The 21,334-nt window shown below is 39.5% G+C and overlaps 1 protein-coding gene across 1 annotated transcript; it reads left to right on the forward strand.

Moving 5' to 3' along the window:
• Nucleotides 1–737: 737 nt before the first annotated feature.
• ZDHHC13 (zDHHC palmitoyltransferase 13) lies at nucleotides 738–19,605 on the forward strand (the record flags this gene model as incomplete). The annotated part of the gene is made up of 17 exons (XM_080619403.1): nucleotides 738–798; nucleotides 1,842–1,984; nucleotides 2,377–2,499; nucleotides 2,961–3,038; nucleotides 4,340–4,484; nucleotides 5,807–5,871; nucleotides 6,592–6,754; nucleotides 7,315–7,440; nucleotides 7,743–7,876; nucleotides 8,651–8,760; nucleotides 11,679–11,794; nucleotides 13,583–13,645; nucleotides 14,051–14,144; nucleotides 15,570–15,653; nucleotides 17,052–17,209; nucleotides 18,601–18,698; nucleotides 19,470–19,605. The coding sequence occupies exons 1-17, from the start codon at nucleotides 778–780 to the stop codon at nucleotides 19,603–19,605; spliced, it is 1,857 nt and encodes a 618-aa protein (XP_080475529.1). The 5' UTR covers nucleotides 738–777.
• Between the last annotated feature and the right edge of the window lie 1,729 nt (nucleotides 19,606–21,334).

Below are 21,334 nucleotides of genomic sequence, written 5' to 3' on the forward strand. Positions count from 1 at the left end.
AGCTCACACTGAGATTTTCCATGGATCGAAGAGGGAGAAGAGGAAGAACAAGGAGCAAGGGCATCTTCCAGCTGACTTCCAGCCCACAGTGTGAAACCAACAGCTATTTCCAGTTCTCCCAAGATAGCTGTTAATGGGGCCATTTGCCAAGAAACATACAGACATGCCAAATGACTGTTACAAAGGTTGCAAGATCAAACCCCAGAGCAGTGGAGAATGGGTTTACAATTGCCTTAATAACTCTTCTTCTGCCCCTACTGTACATGCCTTAAAACAGAGCCTGCGCACTCTTCTCTCCCACTCTGTTTCAACCAGTGCTTGGGCTGCTAGCAATGAGGCAGTGGGCTCCACACTGGGATAATTCTCTGGTAACCTTTCATATTGTAATATGTGCTTGTAACGTCACCAGGTGTCAATACATTTGCAATCTTTAGGAGGATTGCAAACTCCTCCTCACGTTTTAAACCGATTTAGAACTCTGTGCTGCTTCTAGACGTCCTCTGGGCTCCTCCTGTTGTAAGAGGTGGTGTGACCGCGAGATTTATACCCCTCGTAAGTACTTTGTAGGTGAGGATTGCGGCTACACCGCTTTCGGCTGACCCTTCTTGCTGCTGCCGTCTGGGGCACAGCACCCCAGGTGAGGCAGCAGGGAAACAGCCAGTCCGTACCGCGGCTGCCCGGGCCCTGAGGGCCCGGCCCCGCCCCGCCCCCGGAGCCGGTAACCAGGAAGCGGGAGGAGGAAGCTGCGGCAGGCGCGGAGCTCCGGGCACAGCGAGGATGGCCGGTGGCGGCCCGGCGGTGAGGGGAGGCCCGGGAGTGTTGGGGGGAGGGATGCTGGGCCTGCCGTCGATTAGTCCAGGGCCTCGCTGCCTAGTTCTTGGGCGCCCCGAGGCCCCGTGAGGCGGCAGGGAACGGGTGGGGCCGGCCGGCGGCAGATTGTCTGCGGGCTGAAGGCGGTTGGAGCCGGGAAGAGACGCCAGATCCGGTGCCCACCCCTCGCTGGGGCTGTTCCGCTCCGATGGGGTTGGGGGCACTGGGCGGGCCCTCACAGCCCGGTGCGAGGCTGAGGAGGGCGGGGGCTTGCCGAAGCGCGCAGGAACGGAGCGGGAGGTGTCCGCCGGCGGGTGAGAGCTCTTGTGGCCGCGCTTGACTGAGAGGGGAAGCCCGTGTTCTGCCTGGAGGGCTCCTCCTGGACTCGCCATGCGTGGCGGGCCCTGTGGATTCCGACTGTTCTGGCGGTTTAAAACCTGCTCAACGTATCACGGAATGGTTTAGGTTGGAAAGGACCTTAAAGCTCATCCAGTTCCAACCCCTTCCCACAGGCAGGGACACCTTCCATGAGGCCAGGTTGCTCCAAGCCCTGTCCAACCTGGCCTTGAACACTGCCAGGGATGGGGCAGCCACAGCTTCTCTGGGCAGCCTGTGCCAGCGCCTCACCACCCTCATAGGGAAGAACTTCCTAATGTTTAGTCTAAATCTTTCCTCTTCTCATTCAGAGCCTTTCCCCCTTACTTTATCACTAGGATATCCTTGTAAAAAGTCGCTCGCCGGCTTTCTTGTAGGTATAGGCTGGCAGTTTTAGCACAGCAGCATTGCTGTAGGTAAGGGTGTTTTGCCAGGAGCCAGCTCTGCAAGGTGCTCAAAATCCTTTGTGACTAATGGACCTTAACCTTCGCTCTTCTATTCTCCCATGTCCCTGTGCTAAATAAAAGGATTAATCTCTTGTCAGATGGCTTTAACTGTGCTTTAAATGAACTTGCTTATTCTTACTAATGCAATAAGGAGGTGTGGTGTACAGTATATGAAAAGCATTTGTTGACAGATGCTTTGTTAACCAACAGTGTAAAGGCCATTGCCATGGGCCTCATCGACCTCATATGCACAACTGCCGCAGTGCTCATGGGGATAAAGATCTCCCAGTGCTACCAGGACTGTATCCCATCATTGAAGACCCCAGCATTTGTGATATTGTCAAGGCTACACAGTAAGCATATGTTCTGTGTGTGCAGAATGTTGAAATAGACGGGAGTGTCTTCAAATGTGAGCCAGTTTGGGTATTTTTTGCAAAGGAAAATTTTAGTTTAGTTTTCTTCCCATAGTGAAAGAAGGAAAATAATTTAAAAGTATTGTTGCAAGTATTTTTATCAGAAACAATAGTATCTCAACCAGGTTAGTTAGGTAGAAAGTTCTGCTCATCAAGGTTCAGGCCAACTCTTTTCACTAGATTTCCATTGAATGAAACGTGGAATTTGCTGAAATAGGAGCTGCTGGTGATTCTTGATGAGATTTGTTTTTCTTTAGTATGTGACTGTCTCTAAACTGGAGGATACTTAACAAATGGATGATAAGTATATTGATTATTTTTTCTCATTTAAGGTATGGAATGATAGAGCGATGCAAAGAATTGGTAGAAGCGGGATATGATGTTCGACAACCAGATAAAGAAAATGTAACTCTTCTTCACTGGGCAGCAATAAACAACAGACAGGAGCTGGTTAAGTAAGCTCTAGAGTCCTTGGAAAAGTAACATGAGTATTCTGCCTCTGTTGTTTGTAATCACTTTGTCACTATTTTACTTCAAAAGAAAAAAACATGTTGCTTGGGAAGAAAAGCATAAAATTCACATTTTTGACCCAATTACCTTTGTGAGAGTGTCACTTAAATGTAAAGTTACCTTGGTTTCTTTATATGTAAAATTATGTAGTACATGAAATCAGTAGATTTTCCTGGTCTGGTTTGTTTAACAAAGATTAAAGCTGATTTTATAAGTGCCTTGCTAATGACTGTATTTGTTCTTAAACATTTTTTCAAACCAGCATTCTTTACTGAAAAAATTCTCTTGTCCGTTTGCTTCTGTAAGTGAATTTTTATTATAAGCTATTTACTACTAGAGCTATGTTATCCTTAGTATCGTGTTTTAATCTTTTGTCTATTCTTAATCTTATGCTGCTGTTACACAGGTATTATATTTCCAAAGGTGCAATAGTGGATCAGCTAGGTGGAGATTTGAATTCAACTCCCCTCCATTGGGCTGTTAGGTATGCTGCTTGCAACTCCTATTGTAAATCTGTTAGTATTAACAGTTATAGCAATGTTTTGTGTAGTACAGCAGTGGTCATTGTAAATCAAACACTGTGGTGCGTTTAATTTATTGAGGTGTAAGAGATTTTGCAGCATGCGCATAGTAATGCTGAAATCTGTTCTCTGATCCCTGGCAGCTTTGCAAGCCACGGAGTTGTGTTATGTGTGTATCTGTGCTTCAGTCACTTGAAATCCCATTTTGAAGTTTCCCTGGGGATGGAACAGTGCTGCTCAGACTTCCTAAGTCCTGCCTTAGGGCAAAGAAAGCTTGTTATGTTAGGGTACTGAAGGTTGCTGGTGGTGCTTATTAGGGCACAGTTTAAATCTGAAAAAGTAGTGGTCACTGTTCCCCTCAGACTGCAGCCTCTCTAATATGCTTTCAATCGTTTTAGCTTCTGCACTAAACACTTCTTAGCTTCTGCACACCACACTTTGGTGTGCTCTCATAAGACTCAGTGTTGCCAGTCCTGGACTTGAAACACAAGTTTATAGCAGTAAGACCACTGTAAGCCACCTTGTTGTTCAGAGGCATGTAGAGAGGTCTTTGGCCTTTATCTCCCAGTGCCATCAGATTTTCCTCCTGGGCTCCTTAGAGCTGCGACCACAAACATAAAATTATAGAATGGATTGGGTTGGAAGGGACCTTAAAGTTCATCAAGTTCCAACCCCCTAGCATGCAGTGTCTTACTGGGCGATGGTGTCTATTGGTGCTTGCATATGTTTAAGATCTCTTTGGATCTGCTCTTTCTGGATATGCTCTAGATGACGTCTATTCAACTGATACTTTTAAAATCATTCAAGTTTAGCTTCTAGGACAGTATTTGAGTTAAATGATCAAAAAGACCAAAGCACTGCTCATCTGGGAAGAAACATAGCCTTAAGTAATTATTCTGGGATAACTTCTCCGAATGCAGATTCTCACATCAGGAGATTAGTACTTTCTACTGGGCTGTCTTAGTCTTCTGCCAAAGTTAGGTACTTCTTCAGATGAAGACTGCTCGCAGGAGAAATTACTGTACAATAACCATTGTATTCTAAATTAATGGTTTGCCTTAGGTTGATCTATTAAGGTATATTTTTAATACAATTTTCTGCTATTAAATTTAACTTTAAAAAAGTAATTTCCTTAATAAAACCACAACAATCTGAACAGATTCTTTCCTTTTCAGAGTACCTATGAGAATTATTAAGGCAATGATTTCATTAGAATTTCTGTCTTTTTTTGTCATTTCTAATTTCATTTTATGTATTATTACAGACAAGGACATCTAGCTATGGTCATGCTATTGTTGAAATCTGGAGCAGATCCCAGTCTTATTGATGGAGAAGGATTCAGTAGCATTCATTTAGCAGTGCTGTTCCAACATGTGCCCATTGTAGCTTACCTCATATCCAAAGGCCAGGTATGTTGTTGATGTCTCACTGGTGTTTGTATGTTGTTGATGTCCCACTGTTGTTTTCTCCTTTGAGTACATACCTGTGTGTATGATACATTTCAGAATTAACTGTTTTGTTTTCTAGATGACAAGCAGGTATTTGACAGCTATTTCCCTGTGCCACAAGTTCAGAGTAACTTAAATTATTTATACATTTATATGTGTTTGTTTTTTTGTTTTAATACCCTCCCCTGTTCTTGTCACATTCACACACAATTCAGAGTGTTTAAGGAGAGTTGTTAAGACTATGCAGATTTGTGGTGCTGTAAAGTAACTGGCTCTTACCTGAGAAGAAAAAACACTATATGCCATATCTACATCAGGAAGCATTTACTATTGGATTACAGTTTTGTAACTAATGGTCTGTGCAATTGTCCATCAATTGAAGTGTGCAAAATAGCTGACCAGCCTATGTCTGAATTCTATATTACAAATGTTTGTATATTGTCATTTTATATTGTATCTACTCTAGTTGATGTCTGCTTAGCTTACATCTGAAATAAGCAGAATTAATGACAAGTGTAATAATTTGCTAATAAAAATAAGAGTAGCGTTATACATGATCTAGACTCTTTGTTTGAAGCACTGAGTATTAAGATTTAAAGATTTGGTAAGTATGTTTCTCATAGAGCTCTCTAGTAGAGTGACAGACTTCTAGAATGTAGGTATGGATGGTATGTATCACAGACTTGAAGCTTTTAGTACACCTATCTTCAACTAAAAAATTCAAGTGATTAAACATTTCTTTTAAGTTATTCTGCTTTGACTTAATGGTGAGTGGAGGCAGGGAAGAAGGAAATTTTCATTGTGAAGACTATTAGGTAATGCAAGTTAGATGATTAAATAATTATGTCTTAAGTTATGTAATCCTTTTTTTTGTTGTTTTAATAAACCAGTTTTGTGTACTTGGACATTCTGTTATGTACCTCTGTTCGTACAAAGAAGGTGGTTCACATTGCTTTTCAAAGTCCATTTTATTTATAATATCTTTGTGGAAAACAGGACAAGAAATGTGGTTAACATGATCCCCTTAAAAATGTCCTTGGTGCAGACTGTCCCTTAAAAATGTCCTTAGTGGAGACTCGGTATGTTAGGAAGGGAATGCTCACAGAGCAAAGAGAAAAATGTTTAAATGAGCATTGGCTTCTTGGCTGGTACAATTTGATTTCTTTCAATTTTCTTTCTATTAGTGCAGCTAAGCCAGTTGTATAGCTCCAAATCTGACCATCTAACTCTGTGTCCTGAAATCCCTGGTAATCATTTGCTTGTTATCTTTTTCTTGTACTTAGAACGTAGACACAACAGACTTCAATGGACAAACACCTTTAATGTTAGCAGCACAAAAAGCCATTGGGTAAGTAGCAAGTGACTTCAGAAGAATCTATTGTACCCAAGAAGCAGTGAGGTGAATCTTAGGAAATTTTTTTGTTAAACTGACGTTCCTTTCCCTTTTAGTTGTACTAAAATATTCAGTATTTCAGAGATCAGGAGTTATGAAGTAGCTAACTGGATATAGCAAAGAAAGTCAAAAGAATTTCTAAAATAAAGTTAGGTTTGTGGCTGAACCATCTGCAGCATTATTATGCTTTCCCAGAAATGAAAATCAAGAGGTGGCTGCATTTAGAATAAATAAAATGTGAAGATGTAAGCTGATATGCGGTACTGTAGAAAGATGCAATCGTAGAATCACAAACTGGTTTGGGTTGGAAGGGACTTTAAAGCTCACCTAGTTCCAACTCCCTGCCATGGGCAGGAACACGTTCCACTAGGCCAGGTTGCTCAAAGCGTGGTCTATATACAACCTGTGTATATAATCCATATTTGTTAAAATGGTATAATAATATAATCTGGAGGAAAACCCTGAGGCCAGGTCCTGAATTGTAAACTCAGATTTAGCGTTGATGAGCAGGTTCTGAGACAAGGTTTTGTGTATCTGCTGTTATTTCGCAGTGAGGAGCAGTGTTTAAGATGTTCAAAAGTTTCACATCCAGTATCTTCTTCATATTCCAAGATACTCATATCTTCATATCCAAGATTTTCTGTGTGTTAACTTTTATACTTTATTTTCACCTAGACCAGAACCCACGAGGCTTCTCTTAAAGTTTAACCCCTCTCTCAATGCCATAGACAATGTTCAAAAGAATACTGCACTGCATTGGGCAATAGCATCAGGAAATACTAGTGCAGTGGATCTGTTGCTGGAAGCTGGTGCTAGCCTGGACATAAAAAACGTCAAGGTACAATTTCTTTCATGATACTTCATTCCATGGGGCATAAGTGTGCAAAATGAATGTAAAGAAAAACTTGAGTCCTCTCCACTTTGGGTATCCTTTGCCCTGGGGGTTGACTAGGAGGTTCTTAGTCTTTCCCAACAGGAATTATCACCTTTCTTGTGGAGTGGCTCAAAGTATGGATGCAGAGACTCTTTGCAATGTTCATTATATGAACAGCTGAGCCTTTCAGTCACTCTGATTTTCCTTTGCAAATTTTATTGCCCTCTCTCCCTTTTTCTGTTTATCAGACAGTTCAGTGTTTCAGGTTGTTGGAGACAGTCCAGCAGGTAACTCGAATGGATGCAATCTGAATACATGCGGCAGCTTTCTGAACTACAAAGCACTGGATTAAACATGTTAAATCTCTGAATTTAGCTTTTTCTTGCCTTAAAATAAAAGGGGAGGGCCTGGGAAGTGATTGCCCAGTTATTGTTGTTTTAGCTATATTTATTTCTTGCTTCTGTTAAAAGGGAAAGCATATATGTGTTAAATGCATAAATAACTAAACATTTCTGTTGTTAAAGGGAGAGACACCATGTGACCTTGCTTATCAAAGTCTGAATCGCTTCATGGTTTATATGGTAAAAGAGGAAGAAAGAATGAGGAGCAGAAGAAAGAATATGTTACTGAAAATAGTAGAGAAATATGAGGTAATTTTCTGAGTAAAAATTAATGGAAATAAATCTAGAGCATTCTGTGTTTAGAATAATAATGCAGGCCAACTCTTTCCTAACAAGAGGATCACCTATGGTTTCTGAAACTGGGTGTACAAAACCGAAATTCTTTAAAACATGTAGCAGTGGTTTGGGTGGGGATTTTGTGTTGTCTGTCACCTTACCTTACCCTACCTATCTTGAGTCTTTCAGCATTTGTTATTGCATTAGCCTAAATACTTTTGAAGTAAGTCCTGCTTGAATACTTTGTCATATTTTAACCATAATAATCTTAATAGCTCGTCCTGCTGTTTGCATCTTCCTTGACGTTTATGTGGGCCATAGGATACATCATGAACTTAAGTTCCGATTCTTGGCTTTTGAAAGGAGGTCTGCTCCTCTTCCTGCTGTTTGGGATTGCTCTGTTTGTGAGGTTTGTGGCTTTTTCTCTCTATACATGTATTTCATTGGTACAGACACCATGTAAGGTATCTAATGCAATATTCTTTTCAGAGTCTAGTTTCACTTAGCAAAAAAGATACTTCCTGAGAAATGGTTGCAGAGTGTGTGAAGGATTTAAATATATGTACTTTTTAGAATGACCATAGAAATGGAATGTCTTTAGGTGTGCAAAATAATAGTTTCACTGAAAAATTTGTATAAAAACCCCAAACCACTAAAGTGTTTAAGCAGTCCATTAGCTAATTTTAGTGATAAAGAGTGTTCCTGAAGATTTGCAGCCAGTAGACACAGATATCAATGCACAATGCTCGGAAATGTGCTTTATCTTAACTTTTCTGTCTGTATTTGTGACACAGAATGAGTTTTAATGAACCATTCCCTCCCCTCCTGCTCCCCAGACCTCTCAGTGTTATCCTGAGCTGTTTCACAGCTTTCCTGCTTTCTTCAACAGTTCCTGCATCAGTATGCAAATAGACAGAGATTGCAATTTTCACCCACTGCTACAGCACTTGTGATATTTAGTACCAGGCTGGAGCAGAGCACTCTGCAGTTTAATTTGTTGCATTGTTAACTCCCTGCACATCTGGCTGAAGAATGCATTTGAGTGAGGAGAACTGATTACTTTGAGAGATGTGGAGTGTGCTGCATGTGTGAAGTTTGAAAAATACTGGAACAGATGATGGATACGCTATGGAGTTACAGTTTAAATTTTTTTTTTTTTTTTTTTTTTTGACATCCTTTTTAGGCAACTTGTGGGGCTCAAGAATCTAAGGTACCTTCCCACAGCATTTCTGCTAAGTTCCATATTTTGGATGTCTGTGACCTGGTTTTTCTGGTTCCTGCCTGATATCCTTTATACTCAAGAAATTCAATAGAACTCTCCTTAACAGTTCTTAATAAATGTAGGCCTGGTCATGCCAATAGTAATGAGCAGTGTCAGGTAATTCTGCATGACTGTTAACATCTGGTAAGACGGGTTTACTTCCATCAGGCAGGAGTGAAATAAATTTGACTTTAATTTCAAGTTATATATGGACTAAAAATTTGTACCTTTTTGTCTTTATCAGATATTTGTATATAAATCTGAACTATTTCTTATCTTCCTGGAATATCAAAAGGAAGGCATCTTTGTTATAAACCTGATTGTCTCTGTTAGCATCTCCATGTGACTCTACTGTATGAGAGTCTCAATTAGGAAGGTTAATGTATTTTGGCATGTGGTATAACAGGATAACAAATGCATTAATAATAAACATCTCTTCTTCCTAAAATGACAAGGATTTGATGGTTAGTGAAGTTCATGCTTCAGCTTTTAAAAACAGTATCCTTACCACCAAAAAACCAAGGAACAAATTTCTTTAGGTCTCTCCAAAGTAGATCTTCCAGTCTCCTATCCATTCACAGGTTATGCTGCATCCTTAGTGTGCAGTGAAGTAATTTCTACATTTCTTTTGCTTTCTTTCAAGAGGCTTTGCACTGATTAGTACAAAAAAGTTGTAGTAGTTTACACTTGCTTTTCAGTACCCTGCTCTTGTAGAATCATAGAATCAACTGATTTGGAAAGGACCTTTAAGATCATCAAGTCCAGCCTTTACCCCAGTGCTGCCAAAGCTACCCCTAAACCGTGGCACTGACAGCCTTGTCTGCATGGTTTGTGAGTGCTTCCAGGGACAGAGATTCCACCGCTGCCCTAGGAAGTTACACAGAAGACCTGTGTTTATTCATTGGTTAAGTTTTATGAAAAAAAACCCTTTAGAGTTGTACTTAGAACTGTAAATAATTTTGTACTAAACCAGCTGTAATATAGTGCTACACAATTTTAATGAATTTTTAATTACTGCATCCTTTAAATGGCATTTTCTTTGGTATTGTTCACAATTAAGATGTCCTTAATAGAATTATCAGGATTATCTTGGGTAAACTGATCAAGTATATTCCCTCTGGGGATGCGCGCATATGCTTGTCTAAATGAAAATCATGCTGAATTGCACTGTGAAGTTTTAAGATTTTCTTGGTGTCATATAAATGAAAAGGAGAGCAAATTCCAACAGTAGGGGGTTGAGTCAGACACTGCTGAAGACAGAGAGCAGAGCAATATTCTTGAAGGTCTAGCCAGAGCTTGGTGACACGGGCAGAAGTGGATAGTTTCCATTTCAGTATCCAGCCCTTTTTGTCATGAATGTGTTTTCCTTCTGGAACTGCTCACAGATTCGAGTGTTGTAAAATTGTTCAGTATTTTAGTTAGCTGTATTTATCAAACTGTCAAACTGTTCCTCTAGACTGAATGAAAATCCTGCCATTCTAATTAAGGACTCCTCTCAGCCCTGACGCAGCTATAGGTCTGCTAAAATTCAGTGCTAATATGTCGTAATTTATCATCTAGATTTTAATTAGAGCTATTTGCAATGTTGTTAGTTCATAAGACAAAACAACCTTGAGGTTGCAGAACTTGATCTTTAAGAGTTATTCACATTGTGTGGTTATATAGCAATTGAGAGGTCACTGGAGATGAAATCCAGGCTTGGGAGCTCTGACTGCTCCTTAATGGCATCATGGACTGTTCGTTATCTGTCTGTGCTCTAAAGGTCAATGCTTGGATTTAATTGGTGTGAAATTTGTCCCACTCCACAGTCCTGTGTTGCTGTATAGAGACAGTTAATTTTGACATGTTGTTCTCCCCCTTTCACCTGGCATACAGATGTTTGGAGTACCTAGTGTAAAAATCATGTTCCAAATGACTGTATATCCTCCCTCTTGCATAATAATTTGTCTGCTAGAGATGTTGCAGGAAATAACCATGCTGAATTTAAATCTGCTTCTCCAGCGTTCATGAGAGATGAATTGTCTCCATAGACATGAATCAAAATAGTCAGCCACTGGGTAAAGGCAAATGATATGCAAGAGGAAAAATATCTAATTAGACCAGAAGTTTGTCATTTCATCATCATGGCACGGAATTGCCCAGAGAAGCCGTGGCTGCCCCATCCCTGACAGTGTTAAGGCCAGGTTGGAAAGGGCTTGGAGCAGCCTGGTCTAGTGGAAGGTGTCGCTGCCTGTGGCAGGGGGTTGGAGCTGAATGAACTTTAAGGTCTCTTCCATCCCAACCATTCTGTGATTCTATGGATTTTGTAGTATATTTGTGAGGGAAGAAAGATTCCCAGTAGCTATCCCATTACCTTCAGAAGTGTTTGTCAGTGTGTGCTTGGTATAGTTATTTTTTAGTGACAAAGGTATTTCCAGGATGATTTCCAGTTGCATCTTTCTGTCTGAGTTTACTCAGTGGTTTTAGCTAAAACAAGCAAGAGGGCAGGACCTAGGAAACAGTAAGGGCCTGTTCAGTGACTTCGGGGTGTGCTGCAGTCAGCAAAATCTCACAGCTGCTGGAAGCTCAATAACTGTGCATGTCTGGTTGGTATTGTTTCAATCAAATAGACAAACTTGAGTGAGAAAAAGAAGAAATTGAAATCACTTTGAATCTGTGAAATACTCAAAGGCAAAAATCTGCACTCTGCTAGTGAGGATGACAGAGAGCTATATTGTGATGCAGGTTTGTACAGTTGTAAAAGTCTTCTCAAGTGCACAAACTGGACAGAGTATTTAACTTCTCCAATATGATGTCCTGTAAAGGGCAGAGAGGATCCTACTAGAAAAGTGAAATATATTTTTTCCTTTTTGTGTGTTGCTCGTGAAGTAATAAACTAATTTTAGAATATTTTCTTTGGCAGATAGCAGTGATAGAATATATTCCTTAACCTGAATATTACATGGAACAGATAGAATTCTTGAAATCACTGTCATGCTCAGTGTGGTGGGTCTTCTTTATTATTTCTATAAAACTTGGAGAACCGATCCTGGATATATTAAGACCTCAGAAAAAGAAAGGAAAGAGGTAGGTAACTTAATTAAAAAAAAAGGGAAGGGCTTACCTGCTTAAAGAGATGGTTATTTTCGTCATCACGTGCAGCTTTATTAGTCTTGAAAACAGTGAAATACTCCTAAGGGTTTTTAGCAACAGCATCCAACAACATAGATAGTACATAATGTGTTCTTCTACTGCTTGTTTCCTTCTCTTCATAATCCTGCAATAATGGCCTTGCTTCCATACTTTCATTGAAATGTGACCTTTGGCGAAACATTGTACAGAACCACTGGTGTTATCTGTGATATAAACTCACATAGAACTTCACTTCATAAATACGAATTTTGTATGGTTGCCGCTCCAGTTGTCTCAGGTTAGCAAGAGATATTCACGATGCTTTCCTACAACTCTCCATACTCATAAAACTAGATATTTCTAGCTCAAAGGCTAGAAATGACTAAAATTTTGTTAGATGCTTTCAAGATGCATATAATGATTTGATTTTTGTGCTTAGGCAGCATGTAAATGACATGCTGTTTCCTAGCTCTGTCTTAGAATGGCAAAAAGAAATCACTAGGGATCTATGATTTCATTGCTCTCCAAGAGCAATTTCTCCAATTTCTTCAGATTGCCAGTGAGAACAGCATTTTGAACTTTTTGCCACAGGACTAGTAAATGTTGTCTACCTAGTATGCATGAAGGAACAGTAAATACAGCAGCTCTCCTCATCTCTCTGAGGTCTGGGTGATTACCTGAGAGGTATCTTGTATCTTAGAAACATAGAATAGTTAGGGTTGGAAAGGACCTTAGGATAATCTAGTTCCAAACCCCCTAGTTCCACCCCCCCATCTAGTTCCAACCAATCCCATCCCATGGGCAGGAATGCCTCACACTAAACCGTGTCACCCAAGGCTCTGTCCAACATGGCCGTGAACACTGCCAGGGATGGAGCATTCACAACTTTCCTGGACAGCCCATTCCAGTGCCTCACCACCCTCACAGGAAAGAACTTCCTCTTCATATCCAGTCTAAACGTCCCCTGTTGAAGTTTGAACCTATCACCCCTTGTCCTATCACTACAGTCCCTAATAAGGAGTCTCTCCCCAGCATGCTTATAAGCCCCCTTCAGATACTGGAAGGCTGCTATGAGGTCTCCACGCAGCCTTCTCTTCTCCAGGCTGAACAGCCCCAGCTTTCTCAGCCTATCTTCATACGGGAGGTGCTCCAGTCCCCTGATCATCCTCGTGGCCCTCCTCTGGACTTGTTCCAAGAGTTCCATGTCCTTTTTACGTTGAGGACACCAGAACTGCACACAATACTCCAAGTGAGGTCTCAGGAGAGCAGAGGGGCAGGATCCCCTCATTTGACCTGCTGGTCACGCTCCTTTTGATGCAGCCCAGGATACGGTTGGCTTTCTGGGCTGTGAGTGCATGTTGCTGGCTCATGTTCATTTTCTAATCGACCAACACCCCCAAGTCCTTGTCCGCATGGTTGCTCTGAATCTCTTCTCTGCCCAACCTGTAGCTGTGCCTGGGATTGCTCCGACCCAGGGGTAGGCCCTTGCACTTGGCATGGTTAGATGAGATGGTCTTAAGACCATCTCATTTTAAAGGATACTTCATCCGCATGATCGATTAATTTTGGCAACAAAGATAGTTTTCTGGATAATTCTGCATGGAGGAAGTTGCATCAGTCTTCGCTGTTTGGAGTTGCTTGGCACTCAAAATGCTGATGGGTTGCGAAAGGCCTAATATAAAAATCTTCACATCCCTCTGGAAATGTGATCCAAACACAAGCACAAACTACTTTGTCTTTCAGAACATTGTAGCTCTTGCAGAAGCAAATTGCTTGGACTTCAGAACATTTTGCACATCGTGTCTTGTAAGTGAGGTTTGGTATTTGTTTGCTTTTTGAACCTGGCTTTTACTCAGTACTTCTATGAAAAGCTTTCTCCTTATTGCTTGTCATGTAAATGTTAGATGTGTAGTTTGTTTTGTGTTATTTAGATGTATGTTTTTCTTTTACAGTGACAAAAGAGATGCTTTGATATCCTTGGACTCTAATCTTAATAAAATAATTATTTAAGTTTTTTGTAAAATTAAGATTTATAGTTCTTATCTATGTTGCATGTTGTGAGGTCTGTTAGAGTATAAAATATGTTTGTTATACAAGATAAATGTATGTTATAGAGAACAAAATATGATGATACCCATGAGTAGGTGCTCTCAGGTTTAGTGAAATAGATGCTTCTGCTATGGTTGTGTTCTTTTCCTTCCCCTCAAGTAGGTAAGGAAGCCTTTGAGATCTGTGCATTGCCTTGCTTGTGATTCGTGTGTAGCCAGATATGATCAGCATTCTCTGTGGACTGGACAGTGCATAGGTGAGAGAGTTTATTTTATCAGAAAATGCCACATATTTAAAAAGTTGCTGAAATAACATTTATCTCCTGAGAGAGAGAGCACACGTCATGTAAGAATGCATAGTTGATACTGAAGGGTTTACTGATAGGTGCCAGAGGGAAATTAGTTAGATGGTAGAGAGAAAGGCAACTGTAATTGTTAAAGAGATGGGTTGATCAGCCTGAAAGTAGAGACCAAAAAGTCTGCGACTTCTCCTTTTGAGAGAAGGAGTAACAGGAACAGCAGGAAGCAAAGAAGATGATGGCTAAAGTGAATGCAGAACTTGTATTTGCCAGGCACATCATACTAGAGAAGGCTCAGTGAGAATAGCATCTGCATTTAAAATTGGTAAAGAAAAAAAAAAGAAGTCTTTACATTGCAGGCAGAGGAAATTTGGAGCTTACTGCCATAAGGGTTTGCAGATACAGGCAGCATCAAAAGGTTCAGAAAGGGATTAGACAAATGTTTGTACGGTGTGTCCAAAAGTAGCTACTAAAAGAACTAGACAAGTATGTACGCTCTGACATTTTAAGACAGAAGCTGTGGATGAGGAGAATGAGCTGTAGAAAGTGGCCAGCCTCACGTGTCCTCCTGGACTGATGTTGTCCATTGTCACTGTTAGAAACAGTGGAGTGGAGCTGCTGAACCATTTAACCCTGTAGAGCGCTTTGTTTTGGTGTTCTTTGAGAAACTCTCTCTTTCACAGAATCAGCCGGGTTGGAAAAGACCTTTAGGATTATCAAGTCCAACCATTCCCCCAGCACTGCCAAGGCCACCACTAGACCAGGTCACTGAGGGCCTCATCTGCACAGTCTGTGAACACTTACTTCCATGGATGGTGTTTCCACCACTGCTCTGGGAAGGAAGCATATTCTTCCTTTCTATCTCATTACTGGTGATGCTCAAGGCAGAAAAGTTAGAATTTTCCATCTGTAGCAATGTATTTTTAACTTTCTTTTGCCAATTGCTTTTTGCAGTGTTAAATACTTGAAAATATTTTTACGCTGTTTGCTATAAGGTGGTGAGACATCCTTCTGATGCATTGTTTCAAAGCTTTGAGCAATACTGATTGTAATTTAAAGGAAAATATTTGTATATCTTCATGTAACAGTTTCTCTGACAGAAGTCTGGGGTTTTTCATGCCTGTGTTTGCAGTTCTGAAGCACACAAAGGTCAAACAATTAAATTGAACAGCTTAGATTTTGCAGTCATATGAGACAATTGTACTGTGCATAGTGAGAGCTGTGGTTGCATTGTTAGTCCTCATTTAGCCAAAATAGCTAAAGGCATGCTCTGAAGAAGAGACAAATCTGGCTGACTTCTTAGTCCTATGAACTTAAAGGGAAATGCAAGTACTGCTGAATTTTAGAAAGTCAACCTTTTTTTTTATCTTGTCTCAAATTCAGGCATTGGGAACCATTGTTACTACCTGCTGTTCTTGTCTTTCCTAACTATGACCAGTGTCTGGGTGCTTTATGGAACTCTTCTGTGTATGTATTCATGAATTTATTTCAAGTTATCTTTCAAAGATGTGTGTGTATGGTCTTCAATATTCAGTATTTCATTTCCAGCAGGTGTGATGATACTTGCACAAATAATACCATATTTCAGCAGTGCTATTATCTTGGAATTCTGTCTTTAAATGAACATACATCATATCTGAGTCTTTGATCAAATGTCTACTTACTTGTGTGTTGAGTAAGAGCTACTCTAGAGCTCTAGTGGGATGTCCATTGGAAAATACATTATCAGTAAGCATTTATCTTAGGTGAAATAGGGAAGCCGTGTGGAGGAATGTTAGGTTACAGGTTCTAGCCTGGATAGCCTTCATTGTAATGGAAAATCAGTTTGTAAATACATTATTGCAAAGGCTTTATTGATTTTGTTATTTGGAAATAACTGTATTGAACACTTGCCAAAGTGCCTTTTTGTTTTTAAGGTAGTGATGACTTTGAGGAGAACTGTCTATCTAACTGATAAATCCTAACTGGAAAATAGAGACATTTCTTGGAGAGAGTAGAGCCCTTAGAATGTAGTTATACAGCTAACCACTAACCTTTTAAGTAAAAAGTTTTAAATTTTATTTTATATTACTTTACATTATATTGAAATGGGTTGATGTTCAAGATAGTGAAGTGAACCAGCTATGGCAGTGGAGAACACAGGATACTTGTGTGAACATGTGTTGCTTTCCTGTCTTTCAGTGGTGGTCTTATAGATATATATATATATATATGTATATATATATGCAGAAGGCATATGGGTTTTCTCTATTTCCTGTGTGTGCAGGAACATGGGAGGAAAGTGGAACCTTTTCATTGTTCTACTGACACAGAAGCAAAAAGAAGTTGCTCTGCTTCTAGCTTGTGGGGTTTTTTTAATAGGTTAAATGCCTATGTGGTAGGCTTTAAGTATCTCTTAAGAAGTTTACAGAAGGTGAATATTCCAGTTTACATCTATTTAGTAATGCTAAATGCTGCTTTCTTGGCATTTTCACCATTGTGTCTTCTTTTGTTGATGGTGGCATTAAAGATAAATGGTAAGTTCTTGCTCTAAAATTACAAATGACCATGAAGCAAAATTTCAGAAGTCTTGACAATGAGAGGTGATGACTTATTTCAATATAATATCAAAGAATGTAGTCAGTGCCTTGAATGTTTCTTCAAGGAACATGGGGTTATGTGGGTTATAAATACATAATGTAACGATTATGCAGCCAGAATAGCAAGCAGTCACAGATCTCTGTGGGTGCTTTTAAATGGGAACATGATATATCAAACATGGTATTCTAGATCATATTGCTATGCAATATTAATTCCATGCAAACAATCTTTGTTCAGTTCTTAAGTGGCCTAATAACATAATTAACTGATTATTCATCTTGCCAGATTGGACAAATCATTGTGCAACAAGTTATCATCAAGATGGAGCATGGACATACTTCACACAGATAATCTATTGTTCCCCCTGGGTTTCCTACATGTTTGTACTAGCCTGTTTTCATACTGGATGGGCTTCGTTGTGGTTGATTGTTCAGCTTTATCAGGTAGTAGTTTGTTTCAGTTTCTGCTCCTCTCTTTAAGAGTCATCATATTAAAACTTGTCGCTACATGATCTGCTCCCATAAAAACTGTGCCTGTTTTCCTCAATTAATGTCACATCTAGGTGCTTTCCTTAAATCTCAGTGCAGTCCTTTCAGTTTCAAAGGTACTTGTGCATTCAACATTTCCATGTTAAAAGTAGGATTACAGCCTGCAAATCATTCCTGTCACTGAGTTCTGGGTTTAGTGGTCATCAAAAATTCCAAATCTATAAAGACTTATTTAAAGATATTTTCTAATAGAAGCGGTATTACTGCCCCCAAAATGGCACAAAAGCTCAATAACGTGATTAGCCTGAATCAAAGATTCCATGACAGAGCTCAGCAGTGCATTGTTACACTGTGTTAAATCCCATTGCTACAATAAAATGGTGAGCTGGATGAGATCCTGGTGAGGACTGTTGAATTTCTTGGTTATGTTGTTCTCAAAGAGCACTTGGCCATGCAAACAAGATGGAGAAGAGCTGTCTTAAGAACATGTAGGAAACTGCTTGTTTAGCAGCTCTTAGAAAAGATGTGTCATCTGAATATGTGTTAAGCGTACTGAGCTAAAGCCTTTTTTCCTTCTTGTTTAAAAAAATATCCACAACTTGCAACGTGTACTGCTAGATGTCTGTAATGTCCATGCTTACCTTACATCATGTCCATTACTGAGATACCATGCTGGAAAAAACAAAAAAAGGTTCTAGGTAGGATATTTACAGTTAACTAACATGTATTGTGCACAGACATTTGTAAATGTCCTGCTTTATGATAGTGTGGCATTCAGCCAAAGACTGTATAAGATTTTGCTAAGAAAAGAAGAAAATGTAAGAAGGAATAGGTAAGCAAATATGCAAAAAAAAACCATCCTTCTTTCATTTTATGAAGCTTAGTAAAGAAGATACGGAATCAAGAAAATGGAGAAGTTGAGTCTCTGACATTTACTGGTTTTTTTACATCTCCATCTTTTTTACTAAGCTACTTGGTCTTTTTGGAGGATCTTTCTTTACCAATTTGTGTGGTAGATTATAGACAAAATCTGAGGAGATAAGTGCTTAATACCTGTAATCTTAAACTTCTGTAGACATCTGTGAAAGTACAGTCTTGACAGTCATCCCAAATAAGCTTGCCTCCTCAGCAGAAGTGTTAATGTTACAGTTTGCTGGGTTGTTTTAGTCCAATTGATGTGTAAAAACATACTTTTCTGTCATTAATTATGGCAGTAGTTACTTACTTGTTAGATATGGCAAACCTCTTCCCATCCCTCCCTTCCCAGTAGTAGCTTTTGCTATCACCAGAATTTGAATTTGTGATGTTCATGTTTTAACCGTGTTTTACATATTCATTTTGGTAAGATTGCATTCTTGGGATTGACCTCACATGAAAGAATGAACCTCCTGATACAGAGAAAGTCTTCTAAGCATGCTGTTTCACTCAGGAGAACTCCATACAAGTGAGTATTCATGAAGAGCATGCTTTAAACACATTTCAGTACTGATTTGCTTCACTGTTTCATAAATGCAAAAAAGTGATGTTCTGTGGGTATGCTGGTCATGCCTGTTAGGAGATGTGTTAAGAGAAGGGAGTGGACCTCATTTATCTTGCTGAGAACTTGCTTTGCCCTGGGAAATAAACAGCCAGCATAAGAGCTGCTGGGGTTCTTTTTTGCATGGCTGAATATATAGGAAAAAGAGGTGCATAACGTAGTGGATCCATAGCATCAGTCCATAGCATTCATCAGTAGACACTATTTTCGGGATGAGGGGATATTGTCCTTTAATTTATTCATCAATCTGTGTGTGTGTGCTGTAGGTTTAGAAAGAGAATTGAGGTATGAGGTGGCTCCTTTCTGCCTTCTCTTCCAGTAGTTAGTTCAACAGAGAAACCAGTACCAAGGTTTCCCCATTATACTAGGATTCTCTATTTCCTCATGTGTGGGAGCAGATGAGATCTTACTAACTTTTTAATATTTCAGGTGAACTTAATCTGTTTTCATTCTATAATGTAATACAGGTTGTAGAAGTCTTTAATGTAATACAGGTTGTAAAAGTTCAACAAAGGAATGATGGTCAATGGAGAACTGTGCTTATGTTTCTTCTCCCAGAGCTGTCTTCATTGACAGCCTTATGTCTGTCTTATGTACTGTCTTATAGTGAATGTGTATTTTTGATGCTTGCAGTCTTCTTTTGTTAGGTTTATTAATGGGTATTTCTTTCCTTTTCAGTCTTGGATGCTTCCAGAACCTTGCAGACTTTTTTCAGTGCAGTTGCTTTGGTATGTTCAAACCCAATGTAGTTGACTGGACCAAGCAATACAACCTTCTTTATCTGGCAAAGGAGAAAACTGTTCATTCTGTATGAAGTTTTGCTTAATTTCTAAAACCATTGAGCTGAAAGCTAAATAAAACTGGATATTTTGTTAGTTTTTACAAATTCTTCTGAAGTTCCTTGTTTTTATTTTTATTACCATTTCAGATACTAAACCTATCTTGTATAAGCTACAACAGGTTTGTATATGGAACAATCACTATATGTCTGTGATGCATAGTTTGAACTGAAACTATTTGAAATTTTATGTGACTAAGAGTATATTTTTCAAGGTAAGTTTATATAAGGTGGAATTTCAAAACCATGTTTTTAGCCTTTGCTTTATTTTGCAGATAATAAAAGAAAATTATATTTGTAAATGAAGGGGAATGTTCATATTAAAAAAAAAAATAATGTTACATTTGCACTATAATTTTATTACTGATGTTGTGAAAACATCTTTTAAGTATTTGTATTTGGAGGACTTACATTTAATAAAATAGGTCTTTCTTGCTTCTAAGTGTGTTTTTACAGACTGAAATAGTCAAGGGACTTGTGACCAGTGAGGTATGTAAGAACAGGTAGGCACAAAGCCGTAAGAAAACACCTGACTCTTTGCCTCCTGTTTTGCATGTATATATGCCCTATTAGTGTGTGAAAATGGTTAAGTTGATGGTGACAAAGAGCAATGTCGTCTCGGGTTCAGCTGTACCAGTTATTTTTCTCCTTCTTAGTAGGTGGTGCAGTGCTGTGTTTTTGACTTTAGCCTGAGAACAGTGCTGATAACACACCGATAATTCAGTTGTTGCTCAGTAATGCTTATCCTGATCACAGACTTGTCAGTCTCTCATGCTGTGCCGGTGAGGAGGAGCACAACAAGGTGGGAGGAAGCAGAGACAGGACACCTGACCCAAACTAACCGAAGGGGTATTCCATACCACAGCATGTCATGCCCAGTGTATAAACTGGGGGGAGTTACCCGGCAAGCCCAGATAGCTGCTCGGGTCGGGCTGGGTATCGATCAGCAGGTGGTGAACAATTGTATTGTGCATCACTTGTATTTTTTGGTTTCCTTCTCTCCTTTTAGTTTCATATTCTCGCCTCTTGTTTTTTCCATTGTCATTATTTATTATTGGTGGTAGCAGTAGTAGTTCTGTGTTATACCTTATTTACTGGACTGTTCCTATCTCAACCCATGGGAGTTATATTCTTTCGATTCTCCTCCCCATCCTTTCGAGGGCGAGGGGGGAAGAAAGAGGGAGAGTGAGCGAGTGGCTGTGTGGTTCTGAGTTACCGACTGGGCTTAAACCATGACAAATGTATACAAAAAGAGGGATTTTTTTTTTTTACAGCTGCATGCATAGATCTTTAATAACCAGATGTCAGCCATGTGCCCTAGAAGAGCAGTGTGGGTTTGACTATAAGTCAAAGTAGGTAATAATGAAAACCAGCAGGGAAACAGATCAAGATCAGAAAAATAAATACCATCTGGAATTGGTAACATGAAAGTCAAGTACTGCAATGAAATGCAATTTCTGTAGGTAAGAAGTGGGGTATTTAATTCATCTCAGTGAAATGCATTTATCTGTGACATTGTAGAACAATGCACAAGCAAATTCAAGTAAAAACAATGTGAAGCAGTAGCAGAACTTTATTGTAGCTTGTAAACATACAATAACAAAACTTACAACACTGTATACTAAGAAAATGTTGATTTTCATCAGAAATACCTTTGAGAGAAAGAGATACTCAAAAGAGATTTGAAATTCAAAGTGAATTGCAT

The sequence above is a fragment of the Psittacula echo genome, assembly GCF_963264785.1.
Source record: "Psittacula echo genome assembly, chromosome: 5".
Classification (NCBI taxonomy): Eukaryota; Metazoa; Chordata; class Aves; order Psittaciformes; family Psittacidae; genus Psittacula; species Psittacula echo.